Consider the following 15,613-nt stretch of genomic DNA (forward strand, 5'->3'; position numbering starts at 1 on the left):
ATGGTTTCCCAAGATGACAACTTAAATTTATATGTGAGTTCAACTACATTTCATTTTTTTAGTCTCATTACATTATGGATCTATCTTACATGAAAGAAGTCCCTAATCCAAAGAGCTAACAATCTTTAACTGAGTAAAAAAAAAAAAAAAAAAGAAAAAAATTAGAGTAATAACTGGCATAAGCCTACATTCTTTTTGAGAAACAGTTTCCTGTATGTACTTGAAATTAACCTAATAACCAATCTAAGTTTCATACCATTTACAGCTTTTTCAATCAACTCTTCGCAAGCATCAAAATCGCCCTTCAACACCAGCTTGTCATGAATATCTGTTAACATGGGATGTTCCAGGGCAATCTTGGTTTTCTTTTGTAGTGACTCAAAAGCTTCTGTATAGTTGTGTTGTCTAAAGTGTTTTAAGCAAAGGCGAATAGCTTCCTGTTCACGGTACTACTAGAACACAAGAGTAAGTATGGAAAGAAGATATTTGGTTAGATGATACTGTAGGAAATAATAACAGCAGTAAAAATAACTAATCTACATTGAGCATTTATTAATACTATATGCCAAGCAGTGTACTAACCTGATTCATTAGGTATCATTATTTGGCTCGTTTAACGAGCAAAACTAAAGGTTGGCCTGTTGCAATAACTTGCCCAAGGTCACAAAGTATGTAGCCAAAAGTGATTATACCAAACCCAATTCCAGAGCCTCAACTCTGAAGAAAAGCAGCAGAATATCTATTTCTTAAACCCCACTTAAGATTGGAAAAATTATAACTCCTATAGCATCTATTAATCCCATTACAATGCAGGTACTGAGAGTACAAAAAAATTAAATAATCCACATAAATTATATTATGCTTTCTACTTTTGGTTTTTTTAAAAAAAACTATTACTTGAATGACAAGTATTACCAAGTATACGGGTATTTCAAATTTACAAACAGGTATTATGACTCAAAAATAATCAAAAAGAGACTAAATTTAATCATTTTCTTTGGGGTTTTGTTTTGTTTTGTTTTTTTGAGACAGGGTCTTGCTCTGTCTCCCAGGCTGGAGCGCAGTGGCGCAATGTCAGCTCACTGCAACCTCCACCTACCTCTGGGGTTCAAGCAATTCTTCTGCCTCAGCCTCCTGAGTAGCTGAGGTTACAGGCACGCCTTAACACACCCAGCTTATTTTTGTATTTTTAGTAGACATGGGGTTTTACCATGTTGGTTGGAATAGTCTAGAACTCCTGACCTCATGATCCACCTGCTGAGGCCTCCCAAAGTGCTGGGATTACAGGCATGAGCCATTGCGCCCAGCCCAATTTAACTGTTTTTTAAACCTGAACTACCTTATCTATTAAGCAGCTATAAATTAGACAACATCTCAATTAACTGGAATCCAAAAGGTAGGCACTTAATTTATTAAAATTTTCCCCTAATAGGATAGATGCCAAAAATACAATCTTATGAAAAGGGTTTTTTTAAAAAATCTCAACTTCAAGAATATGTTCTAGGATTACCTCAAAAATCCTAAGTATACCACTATACAAACAAACAGATGACATGGAAACCTACATGATAATCAAACAACAATGATTTATTTATAAGCATTATTACCCTTTAATAAGGCAAGAAAATAAAGTAATGAGCTTAGGAAGATGTATAAGAATTGAAACACACATCAGTGATTCTATAGCTATTTTTACATGAATAGTTTCTTACTCTTGGTCTCTAAAAAAGATTTATCTACATAACTACTATGTAACAACATATACTATAGTTATATTAAACAGCAATATCTTTTAACCCTGTTGATTACTTTAGGAGTTTAAATCACATCTACATCTTAAATTTTCCATTAGGGTGCAAAACTATCCCACCAAAAACTATGTTTTAAGTATTTATATCAGTACAAGCAGAAAAACAAAATTCAGAGTCAAATAGAAATAATAATATAAAAGCAGACTGTGGAGTCCAATTGCCTAAGTTCATATTGGCTCATACATTTTACAACTGTGTGACCCTAGGCAAACTATTTAATCTCTCTGTGCTTCATTTCTTCATCTATAAACTAATGAGGATAATCACTGTACCTGTCTCATAGAGTGATAATGACTAAATGAGTGACAAGGATTGCTTAAAAGCTGGCAGACTGGAAGTGCTTAATTAAATGTTAGCTTATTATTATTTTAAATATTTTTAATTATTCTCAATGAAGACAAGATTGACACCACTTTCCTTTTATAGGCATTAAAGTCAGTATTTAAAATACAGTCCTACCTTGCTATACCAGTTGAGACAGGGTTGTACTACATCAGGATCATCAATGCCACTAAGTTCAACATACCAGATGCTAAAGTTAAAGCTGGGTCCCCAGGACAAGAGTGGAACTTTAAGAAGAAAAAAAACAAAAAGAAGAAGAAAAATATTAACACAGTTCAAATAAAACTTCAGCAAAGTAAAATCACTATTCAACCTTATAAGGATTCATTGAATACATTTTATGGGCATCTTTTACATGACTAGCATGGTGCTAAGGCTAAAATAGTAAAACGAAATAGATGACCCATGCCAACATAAGATTTCCTTAGTTAATAAAAACACTGTAAGATAAATTCGAAATGTTCCTATGTCTACCCCCAAATAAATGCCACCAGAATTAGATGATTTAACAGGTAAATTTTACCAAACATACAAGCAGCAAAAAATTACTTTAGAATTTAGCCTACACCAGAACACTGAAAGAGACCGAAAGTTCAATTATTTATCAGTGGCATAACCCTAAATCCAGTGAAGAAGAAAAAAGACTTAAGGCCAATCTCAGCTATTAATACATATTTAATCACAAATTAAAGGGTTTTGGAAAAGTTGCAAAAAGTTCAATTGGATTTTCACTGTAATCAAACAGATCTCATTCCAGGAATGGAAAAATGGTGGTTCAAGAAATAATAGAAGCTATATTAATGTAATTTACCACCTTAACAAAATAAATGAAAAAACACATTTGATGATTTTAATATTTTTTTTAACTCCTCAATATATAAGCAATATAAGGCAATAGGAAATCTCCTTACCTAGATTTTTTAAAAAGCATCAAAAACCTTAAAAATTAAACCTAATGGAAAAATGCTAAGTATTCCCACTCAAGTCAGAACAAGACAAATAGGTCCAATATCTCTACTATTTGACATCGATTAGAGGTCTCAGGCAGTGCAATAAGAAAAAAAACCAAACAAACAAGAAAAGCAAATTGTAATTTAAAAATGACCTATCTAAAAAAATTCAAGAGGGCCAGGAGCAGTAGCTCATGCCTGTAATCCCAGCATTTTGAGAGACCAAGGCAGGAGGATCACTTGAGACCAGGAATTCAAAACCAGCCTGGCCAATAAAGTGAAACTCCGTCTCTACTAAAAATAGAAAAAATTTGTCAGGGATGGTAGTGCATGCCTGTAATCCCAGCTACTCAGAAGGCTGTGGCAAGAGAATTGCTTGAACCCAGGAGGCAGAGGTTGCAGTGAGCCGCGATCATGCCACTGCACTCTAGCCTGGGCAACAGAATACGACTGTCTCAAAGGAAAAAAAAAAAAAGAGATTCAGGCCGGGTGTGGTGGCTCACACCTGTAATCCCAGCACTTTGGGAGGCTGAGGTGGGTGGATAACAAGGTCAAGAGATCAAGACCATCTAGGCCAACATGGTGAAACCCTGTCTCTACTAAAAAATACAAAAATTAGCTGAGTGTGGTGGCACACGCCCCTAGTCCCAGCTACTCGGGAGGTTGAGGCAGGAGAATTGCTTGAACCCGGGAGGCGGAGGTTGCAGTGAGCAGAGATCGCATCACTGCACTCCATCCTGGTGCGTGGTGACAGAGTGAGACTCTTTCCAAAAAAAAAAAAAAAAAAGAGATTCAATTGAAAAAAAAATTTTTTTAAGTTTGTAAACAAGGTAAACACACAAAAATCAACTCTTCCTATACCTACAATAACCAATTAGAAAATATAACTCAAAAAATCCTATTTATAAAGGAAAAAAAAGCTGAAAATGTCTCAGAATAAACAAAATATGCAAAATTTAGAAGAAAATATAAAATTTTAGTGAATCATTGAATAAATGAAAGAACATACTATGTTTGTATATAGGAAAACTCAATGTTGTAAACCTGTAGTTTTCTCCAATTAATTATAAATTTTACATCATGTCAATCAAAATCCCAATGGTATATATTCTTTCTGGAGGTCCCATGTAGTCAAAACTATATTTTTAAAATAAAGACACTAGTTATTTTTCAAAATAACTATTTTTCATAACATAATAAACGTTTTTCTAGCCTTTTAATAATACCAACATTGCACTAACAGTACAAAAGCAATGGTAAGTAAAACTATTAGCACCTTGGTACCTAACTAATGGCGCCAAAAAGTACTAGTAGCGCTGAGTAAGTACAAATTGCACCGTACTCCTCACCACCAAACACTGGCAGAATTTAAAAAAAGAGAGAGAGAATTGATTTTTACTGAAGGCAGAGAAAAACTTAATTTTATTAAACTCCCATCATTAAGTACATATCTTTCCAATATCCTTTGTGACAAAATGAAAATTCCATGTGAAGCATTTTTTGTGGTGTACCAATGCATAGTGGTTATCTCAAGGAAGGGAATTGTACAATTATTTAAGTTGTGAGTTTAAAAAACAACCTATTTTTCATGAGATGCCATTTTATTCTTGAAAGAAAAACAGATGATAAGCTATGATTATTTAGATTTGCATATTTGCCAAATATTTACATGTCATTTCAAGGAAAACAATTAACGATATTTGCTGTCAAGGATAAAAATCAAGCTTTCAAGAGAAAAATTAGAATTTTGGAAGATAGGTACCCACCACTGTGAGCTTAACTGATTCCCAACACTTAGATTTTTTAAAAATGAAATTGGATGTAATATCAATAAATGTGATTTTTAAAATATTATATAACAAAGTGTTTCAACATTTGGGAGATCTGTATAATTCAGTGAATCACTTTTTCTAAATGATCAATGAATGTTGCAAAATCACACCTGGGTAAAAGTCCAAGATAGACCAACGAATTTTAATGTAACAATAGATTCACTGATAGAGTTTCACAATCAATAATGCAACTATCTTTAAGGAACTAACATTTGTACAGTTTTGATGAAGCATCAAAACAGAATATCCACAATAGCCAATACCAGCCTTAATGATTTCCAATATACGACTGAATAAAGAAGATATATTGGGTCTGATACTTTTTTTGTCATCTAAAACAGGGGTCCCAAATCCCCACACCCAAACCTGTACCAGTCCATGGCTTGTTAGGAATCGGGCTGCACGGCAGGAGGTGAGCGGTGGGTGAAGGAGCATTATTGCCTGAGCTCTGCTTCCTGTCAGATCAGTGTTGGCATTAGATTCTCAAAGGGGCGGAAATGCTACTGTGAACTGCGCATCGAAGGGATCTAGGCTGCACACTCCTTATGAGAATCTAATCCTTGATATCTGAGATGGAAAAGTTTCATCCCAAAACCATCTCTCTGCCACACCCTGCCCCCACTTCGGGGTCCACAGAAAAACTGCCTTCCACAAAACTGGTCACTGGTGCCAAAAAGGTTGGGGACTACTGATCTAAAGGAAGCTGTGTGAATAAAAACACAGGCAGTAGCAACCAGCCACGAGGATGTACAAAGGACTCCTGGGATATTTAATATGCCTTTCAGTTTATGTATGTAAACAACACACATTTCAAAAAGTTTTTTTAATAACAAGTATTAAATGATCATTATTGTTTTAGCGTTTATTTCTTTATGTAGCAGCATCATTTAAAAGTTTACTAAATCATAAATAATCATCAAGTAGTATAAGAGTCAAAGTAAAATATGATTCTAAACTCAAAAAGCACCAAGAATATAGTCTATATGTGTAACCAGACATAAAATATTAGAGATTTCCAGGTCCAAGTCTCACTAAGAATTTATTTATTGGTCCTGGTACAGTGGCTTGTGTCTGTAATCCCAACACTTTGGGAATCTGAAGCAAGATAATCACTTGAGCTCAGGAATTCAAGACCAGCCTGGCAACACGGTGAGACCCTATCTCTACAAAAAAATTAAAAATTAGCTGGACATGATAGTATGTGCCTATAGTCTGGCTAATTGGGAGGCTAGACAGAAGGATCACTTGAGCCCAGGAGTTCAATGTTACAGTGAGTTTGATCGGACTACTAAATTCTAGCCTGAGAGAGAGAGTAAGACCCTGTCTCTTAAAAAACAAAACAAAAACCTTTTAAACATTTGCAGTGAAATTTATTTTGCTACCCAATGGTCCAATAAAAATATTTCTAGAATAAAATTGGTTACAATTTTTAATACCTTTAAAGAATTCCTGTAGAGGAAGGAGGTAAATTATGAAGTCATCTCACCAAAGGGCATCATATATTACAGATGAATAAACAATACAATTAATTTTCAACAGACTAAAAGGGTGTGTAAAAAATGAGCAGAATGATGTACACTCACTTCAAATTCCAATCATTTCTGGTAGCATTAACAACACTAATAATGCATATTAGACATACTATACAGAAGAAATCTAAAAGTGAGTTAAAGCCCCCAGGCACATGTTCTTTGTTCCCTGATAAAAGATGGCTCCCTCCTCAAATAAAAGAATTAGAAACTCCTAATACATATCCCAAGGCTAGCAGTTTGTATTCTAGGATTCCACCACCAGTTTTCTCCACAAGACAATCAGACATGAAAATAATCAACATCCCTATGTGTCATCTCTTTCCTAAAATGGCCAGCCTGGACAAGACAGCAATACTCAGTTTCTACAAAAAATTGTTTTTAAAATTAGCCAGATGTGGTGATGTGAACTGTACTCCTAGCTACTATGGAGGCTGAGGCACAAAGATAATCTTTGCCCAGGAACTGGAGGTTGCAGTGAGCTATGACTGTGCCACCTGAGCAACTGAGCAAGACCTTGACTCTTTAAAAAAAAAAAAAAAGGTTCTGAGAGATCCTAAAAATTCAAGATTATTCTGAAAGACTACATCTACTATTCTACTACAGATTTAATGACATTAAGTATACTTAGCACAGTAACTGGCACATACTAAGTGTTCAATAAATGTTAACTGTTATTATCTATTATTACTATATTAATTTTCCTCTTAATAGTATACTTTAAAATGTCACTTTCCCACATGCTCTCCTAAAGGGCTCCCTGGACTTAATACCCAGGATTCATGCTCAGAATGCACGCTGCATCCAGCCAGAGCTAAAGCTGCTCTCTGAAGTCCCCACAATCTCCAGGCTGCAGCTAACTCCTTTACAAAAATCCACATCTCTCCATTTACCAAAAACAAAGACTTCTCCTGAATCTTTCCAAGACCCTGTTATCTCCTTTTGCCCTCACCTACCCCTACTGATTTCCTCATACAGCCTTATTGTGGCTATGAATCAGAACGTAAACCCTTTGAGCCATCTGTAACCAATACCCTCATCCCATTCTACTTTATGTTTACTTTCCTCTGATCTGGTCTCCTGCTGAGGTTTCCCTTCCCAAACCTTTAACTTGCCCTCTGAAATCCAGTCTCCCAATTAATAACTCACCTCTGTTACGAAATTTTCCTTTTACCTCTACGTGTTACCTAAAACCAAGTTTCTTTCTAAAGCCAACTCTCCTTCTACACTAAGCCCATCAAAGTCCCTAAAATACTACATGTAAGAAGGCATGTAAACACAAGCTTTATAAATATAAGTATAAAAATGTAAAAAACAGATAACCAAAATGAAATAATTTCTTCCATAAATGTACTCCTAAATTAAAACCACAGGTCCGCAAACTAGAACAGAACTCAGGAAAATATCCAACATAGCATTAACATCCTCATTTTACACAAAAGGTAACTTAAGAAAGGAAAGTAAAATTTACCTGAAGGAAGGCAGTCCAATGATATCAGTTCAGCTTTGCTGGTACTCTGAATTATCCACAACAGATCTTAAAACTTAACCCCTGCCACACAGTAGAAATGTGGGCTATTTTCCTTGTTAACAATTTATGACCAAACTTACTTCAATTTGCATTAAGCAAAACTTAATGAATAAGCTATATTCATTTTAAATGAAAATTATTATAGTTACATGTCAATAAACAATTTGGAGATTATCTGCCATTGTGTTAGCCTTGCTTCTGTTCCTCTCCATTACTATGAATTGAAGGCTGACTAAATTTAGAAACTGTGCCATTTATGCATTAACTTGATTTTTAAATAAAGCAAGATCTATCAAACATGTCACGATAGGACATAGATGTGAAGTACTCAAAGACTTTTTTTTTCTTTTAAGACAAATTCTAACAATTTACCCCAACCAAATAAACATCTCTGCTAAATTACCACCAAAAGAAAGCAATACATCATTCAAGTCCTTTACTGGAATAACTTTTGAAGAAAATATGACAAACTAAAAATACTGATCTAATATATGTCCTTTTAGTTCCATTATTTTCCTTGTATTACTTAAAAAAAAAAAATTCTTAAGAGAATGCTGGGAAGCACTGCTGACTGGTATTAACATCTTTTAAGAGAAAAGTAAGACATGCTTAGTCATCTAAATATTAATATCCTAGATAGAAAATGAGCTAACAAGTGTCTACTATTATTTAGAAAGCTCCAACTGAAATTTTCCCTAAATACCATAAAACTAAACCTAGGTCAAGTAAAAGACATCATTATACCCTATAATTAAAAGGCTGATGGGAGAAATTGGTGGCTGTTGATAAAAGGGTAAAAAGTTTCAGTTAAACAGGAAGAATAAGTTCTGGAGATCTACTGTACAGCACGGTGACTATAGTAATAATAACTAAAAATTGCTCAGAGAGTGGATCTTAAATGTTCTCACCACAAAAATATAGCAAATATGTGAGGTGAGGGGTATGTAGGAACTGCTAAGTCTAAGTATTGATGAAATCAGTACTCAGTACAAAAGAAGAAATAACTGAAAGTTAAATTTATTTTTAAAATTTGCTTGCTCATAAATTCTTATAAGAAAACAGAATATAGGTTTTTATTTAAACTATTTATTATAACAACAGAAATTATAATCACTACAAAACAAAGTGACATATTGGAATCCAATTGTTCCAAAAACAGTTTCTGTATATATGCGGTCCTTCTTAAGACCTCAAATATTCTTTTGCCCAACGGAACTATTTGAGTCCCACTGTTTAGTTGCAACTCTTGATAGATTGGCAAACAATGACTATGTTTGTTCAAAAAGAGTAATTATTCTCCCAAATCAAAATATGAAATCTTGCTTTTATTATTATTCTTTAAGGTATCTAACTCACTTTAATTCCTACTTTAATATATTTTGAAAAGTATGCACCATAGTTATAAATTATAAAATTTAAGTCTTCAACTTTCCTACCTTCTAAATAATAAATCCTTTTTTTTGGTTTTGTTTTTTTTTATAGAGATGGGGTGTCACCATGTTGGCCAGGCTGGTCTCGAACTCCTGACCTCAGGTGATCTACCCATCTCAGCCTCCCAAAGTGCTGGGATTACAGGCGTGAGCCACAGCGCCTGGCCAATAAATCCTAAAGGAAATGAAATCACGTGAAAAATATGACTTTTGAGAATGCATTATACTTTTTTTTAATCAGTCTCTATAGAGACTGTCAAAAATTGCCAATGCCAACTATATTGCAAGTCGTCACGGAGGGGTATTGGGAAAAGTTTTCAATTAGCAATAATTGCGCCTCGGATAAATCTCATTGGCTACGATACTGCCACCGTGCAAAGCTGCATTATACTTTCTTAAGCTAAAATACTTGCTAAATAAATACATGCCTTAAGGTATGATTTTTGAAACAGTGATTTGCAACCTATTGATGGGTCATGCAATCAATTTAATGGGTTTGACCAGCAAAAAAAAAAAAAAAAAGAAATACAAAAGAACATAACAGATTATAACCATAATATACTACCTTAAGGATTTCATCAGTATTTGGTTTTAGAATATTATTGTTTTAGCGTAAGTGATAAACTTTCCATAAAATTAAGGCAATCAAATCACTAGATCCCATAAAAATCTAAGAAAACTTTCAAATGGGAAAACATTTGGCAAAGATTTCCACTTGAAATAACTGCCACTTCGTAATGGATTTATATAAAGCAGAAGTCAGCGCACTTCTGTAAAAGGCCAAAGAGTAAATTTAGGGGGCTCTATGGGCTATGTGGTCTCTTGTAATTCAAGTCTACTCCTGCAGCACAAAAGGAGACACAGACATTATGTAAACAAACCAGTGCTGCAATGTTCCCATAAAATTTTATTTAAAAAACAATAGGCCTGCAGGATTTGGTATATGGGCTATACAGTTTCCTGAATGATGATATCAAGAATTTGTTTCTATTCCAGAATGCTAAAGCCTTACCTATTTTAATGAATCGACAAGGAAACATCTGTTCATCGATTTTATGCTTCAAGGTGAATGTTTCTTTGTTATAATCATTCTTTAAGCCACTGTGGGAAAAAAATAAGGCTATTAAATCTGACTTCATAATTTAGAAAATGCACTAGAACACAAATTAATGTCATACTTTAAGTTTAATCCAATACTCAAAATATATGACCAAGACAATATAAATGAGTAGTTGAACACAGGCATATAGGTCAAAACTGGTACATTCGAATCAACAGTTTTATTAATGGATTCTCTCAATTATATGAGGATTAATAAAAAATGTTCAGTATTATAAAGAATGTAGCTACAGTGTACGGAAATGTGTGACAGGGCCTAGTGCTCTGAATGGATAACTGAATATAGCATAAAATTTTCAAATGGTAAGAAGGAAACTCAAAACCAATTCACACTCAAATCTGACAACTTAAACAAAATCAACTATTAGAATTTGCCAAAGCATTTCGTTATTTAATTCCGACTGAGATGTCAATGTTTCCTTTATAGTTGAAAAATTTTCAAAGCCAAGCTTACTCTGTTGGTTTAATAGCATCTGCTTTATACTGAATAAAAATAAACTCATATCACCCCTCTATTTAAACAACTAGGACTGACACAAGGATCTATGAGAAAGTCACTTACCATCAGGTTGCTTTTTATTTCCTGAAATACTTTCGTGACTTATATCAAATACGGTATGGAATATTTGCTTATATAAAATATTATGTTAACGGGCCATACCATGTTACAAATATAAGTGTGTGTGTGTGTGTGTGTGTGTGTGTGTGTGTGTGTGTATTTTTTTAGACAAAGTCTCCTTGTGTCACCCAGGCTGGAGTGCAGCAGCACGATCTCGGCTTACCACAACCTCCACCTCCAGGTTCAAGTGATTCTCCTGCCTCAGCCTCCCACCTCAGCCTCCCAAGTAGCTGGGACTACAGGCGCCCCCCACCATGCCCAGCTAATTTTTGTATTCTTAGTAGACACAGGGTTTCCCTACGTTGGTCAGGCTCGTCTTGAACTCCTGACCTTGTGATCCACCTGCCTTGGCCTCCCAAAGTGCTGGGATTACAGGCATAAGCCACTGCACCCAGCCATCACAAATATATTCTGAATCTCCATGGTTTCATTTATCCATTCCATTAGCTATCTGATCTTTCATTTGCTGCGTGGCAAATTAACATCTTCATTCCCGGTGGTCTACTATTATTAAAACTCAATTTTACTGAGCTCCTTCCCAGTGACAGGCACTGTGCTTGGTGTAGTCATGCGTCTTTCAATTTATGAAAGATTTCTCTTTTTAGTCTCCAACTTATAGTAAACCACTACAATACTGCTTCTGGAACAGGGCAATTAATCTTAGTGTTTTGGATAAAGCCTGTATTTTTTTGTAGCAAAGATTGTAACAAAAAATTTTATTAAAGCCGAAAATATTTATGAAGTCATTAACAGCTCAAAAAGGAGGAAACAAAAAAAAAGTTAATTTTCTTTGCTAAAAATCTTAACTTGGGTCTGGTCTGGTGTTTTAAAAAAAAAAAAAAAGGGAAAGCTAACTCAAGCCACAGTATTAAACTAAGGCATTAGGAATAGAACAGAAGGAATACTCGTTTCTCCTCTGAAAGAAAAACCAAACCATGCAGATTAGCTACAAGGAGACTAAACTAAGACTACGTTTTGTTTAGAAGACAGCTTTCTTACCCATAACCATAACTCACCTGGACAACAGCTCTGTCATATTTTCTTCATTCATTCCACCAAAGACTTTAAATTTTTTCAAATTGCAAACATGAGTTTTCTCATATTTTCCAAATGTGATATTCTGAACTATAGCAGGCCTTTCCAGCTTTAGAATCAAGTACTAAAAAAAAGAAACAACCAAATTATATCCTCTTCTGTTTAAAACAAATTTAAACAATTTAAAAACTATTGCCAGTTAACAGAAGGCTGTATAAGGTCCATCTTTGTCCATCCTTTACTAGATTAAAAAAAAAAAAAAAAAGCTATATAATAGTACATAACAGCCTTATAAAGATTATCCCACCATAACCACTTTCACGCCAGTAGATCCCAGAAACTACATTATCCCCAACACTGTAGGTGAAGGGGGAAAAAAAAGAACTAGTGAGATAAATTCTAATCAAGGAATGGTATTCAATAAAAGATATAACCAGACTATGCAAAACCAAATAAAACAAGATTACAATATAAAAATAACAATTACATATTCCTATGGACTCTACTTCAATAACTAAATCAGTGCTTGAAACCAGCTCTAAAATGTTTAGATCTAGAAGCAAACAAAGATTTACTAATCAACCCTGCCAAGTTTATGAATTTAAAACCCCAATCTACTCTAGATATGTCTAATGTAACTTGTTTTCCTACCACATATTAGATAAAATGGATCAGTTATATAGAGAACAATTTATATTATGCAGACTGTTCTCGATTATAAAAATTAAGTAAATTACCACTGCTTGAACACATGCTGGAAAAGCTATTCAGAAAAACAATTCAGATGTTTTGTTGGAGAGACGTCATACTTCATGTTAATGGATGATAAAGATGGTAAGAAAAAACCTGCTGGTCCTGCCTCTTATCACACACAAAAATTAATTCAAGATAGATCAAAACTGATCCAACACCAATCTTTTAAGATTGAAGACGACCTGGCCAGGCGCAGTGGCTCACACCTGCAATCCCAGCACTTTGGGAAGCCGAGGCGGGCAGATCACCGAGGTCAGAAGTTTGAGACCAACCGGGCCAACATGGGTGAAATCCCATCTCTACTAAAAATACAAAAATTAGCCGAGTGTGTTGGCGGGCACCTATAATCCCAGCTACTCAGGAGGCTGAGGCAGGAGAATTGCTTGAACCCCAAAGGCAGAGGTTACAGTGAGCAAGATTGTGCTACTACCCTCCAGCTTGGGTGACAGAGCAAGACTGTCTCGGGGGGAAAAAAGGATTGAAGATCTAAATGTAAGAGCTAAAACTTTAAATAACTCAGACAAAAACTTAGGGCAAATCTTCATGACTTTTGATTTGGCAATGGATTCTTAGATATGATAGCAAAAGTACAAACAAAATAAAATAAAATTGGATTTCGTCAAAACTAAAACTTTAGTATCAAAGGACACCATCAAGAAAGTGAAAAAAATAGAATGGGAGAAAATATTTGCAAATCATTTATCTGTTAAAAGTCTGGTATCCGGAATACATATATACATATATATATGTATGTATTTAAACATATATATATATGTTTATATATATATATTTTTAAACCCTTACCAATTTAACAACAAAATGACAAACAATCCAATTTAAAAATAAACAAAGGACCTGAATAGACCTTTCTCCAAAGAAAGTAAACAAATGGCCAAGAGACACATGAAAAGATGATTAACATTATTAGTCACAAGGAAAATGTAAACAAAACCACAAAATACTGCATCACATTCACTAGCATGGCAATAATAATAATAATTTTAAAATGCTAAACAAGTGTTGACAAAGAAGTAAGGCAACTGGAACTGTCATGCATTGCTGGCAGGAATGTAAAATGGTACACATACTGTTGGAAATCACTTGGCAGTGCCTCAAAAAGTTAACCATAGAATTACTACATGACCAAGAACTTCTGCTCCTAGGTATAAACCCAAACGAAGTGACAAAAAGGTATTCGCACAAACAGTTGTACATGAATGTTCACAGGAGTACTATTCACAATAGCCAAAAGGTGGAAGCAACCCAAATGTCCGTCAACTGACGAATGGCCAAACTACAGTATTTCCATGCAATGTAGTATTCCGCCATAAGAAGGAATGCATACCCAAACACACTACAACCTGGATTAACCTCAAAAACATATTAACTGAAAGTAGTCAGATATAAAAGGTATCTGACTCACCCAGAACAAGTAAATGCATAGAGGTATGAAGCAGATTAGTGGTTGTCAAAAGCTGGGCTGAGATCGAAAAGGAGATACTCCTTACTAGGTATGAAGTTTCTTTGTGGATGATGAAAATATTTTGGAACTATATGGAGGTGATAGTTGCTCAATTCTGTAAATGCACTAAATGTCATTGAAATATACACTTTAAAATAGCTAACTTTATATTATGTGTGAATTTTACCTCAGTAAAAAAAGAATTAAGCTGGTGGTGATAAGAACGGCAATGATAATAATGCTAATATTTTGTGAGCACTAACTTCTCATTTGGCACATCGCTCAGACTTATACATGCATTACACTACTTACTCTCTATCCTAATTTTACAGATGAAGAAATATAATTACACAGCTAATACATGACAGAGTTTGAGATAAAAAAAAAAAATCCGTCATCTGCCTCTGGCTTGCACTGTTGGCTGGCTGACCCAACTTCCATTCCTAGCCCGGTTATTCCTAGCCACCTTCCAGGCACGGATGACATATGACAGAGGTCAATGAGATGCAAGCGGAAGTTTGTAATGGGTTAAGTTTTGCTTTCTGAAACAAATGCTACCTCTTCTTCTGCCTCTGTTATATGAACCCTTACAACTGCAACAATCACTGTGCAACCATGAAATGACCAAGAGAATCTCAAAGACAACAATCAAATTGTTGTCTCAAAGACAACAACTGAGTGAGCCACTCAACTCTCATCAGCAGCCTCCTATTTCCAGTTTTATTTTTTCATTCACAGCCACTTTAATCTGTATAAATTCCAGATATATTAGATGTACACATTTCACTAAGTTTCTCCACAAGATACAGACTTAAAAAATACTCATGATACTGTTATATACCAGAAAAAAAAATAACAGTAGCTCCTTAATATAATGACATCAAAAATCCTGTCAGTGTTCACAAATCTACAACTAATAAAAAAAAAAAGATTTTTCTAGTTTCAAGTCCAAATAAAGTTCATGAATTATGATTAGTTAGTATATCTCTTAAGTTTTAATTCATTGGTGTCTCTCAACTGCATTTTCCCCCTTTAAATTTTTTGCTGAAGAAACTGGGTTGTCCTTAAAACTTGCCCATAGTCTGGATTTTGCTGACTATACCCCAGTCCCAATGTTTATTTTCTGTAAATTAGAAACTCAATCTTCTCTAGTTTTCTTATGTAGGAAACAAAAACCAAAAAACCTATTTGTTTAATCCA

At 34.5% G+C, this 15,613-nt stretch overlaps 1 protein-coding gene and 1 non-coding gene across 10 annotated transcripts in view; both read right to left on the reverse strand.

The window, feature by feature from the left end:
* MKLN1 (muskelin 1) overlaps positions 1-15,613 on the reverse strand; it is a 414,229-nt gene that overhangs the window by 107,526 nt on the left and 291,090 nt on the right. For 8 of the 9 annotated variants that reach the window (XM_032275651.1, XM_032275655.1, XM_032275654.1 and 5 more), the window contains 4 exons: positions 12,180-12,322; positions 10,438-10,526; positions 2,271-2,380; positions 257-449 (listed from right to left, as the gene is read on the reverse strand). In XM_032275651.1, coding sequence (XP_032131542.1) covers positions 257-449; positions 2,271-2,380; positions 10,438-10,526; positions 12,180-12,322 — 535 coding nt within the window. Of the gene's footprint in view, positions 1-256; positions 453-2,270; positions 2,381-10,437; positions 10,527-12,179; positions 12,323-15,613 lie in introns of all 9 variants that reach the window. The other variant, XM_032275657.1, reaches the window with a different exon arrangement.
* LOC116550507 lies at positions 9,667-9,807 on the reverse strand. Its single transcript, XR_004268459.1, has one exon. It is a non-coding gene; the product is annotated as a U4 spliceosomal RNA (small nuclear RNA).

This window comes from Sapajus apella, unplaced genomic scaffold (assembly GCF_009761245.1).
Source record: "Sapajus apella isolate SASKATOON/1434 unplaced genomic scaffold, GSC_monkey_1.0 scaffold7, whole genome shotgun sequence".
In the NCBI taxonomy this organism is placed as follows: domain Eukaryota; kingdom Metazoa; phylum Chordata; class Mammalia; order Primates; family Cebidae; genus Sapajus; species Sapajus apella.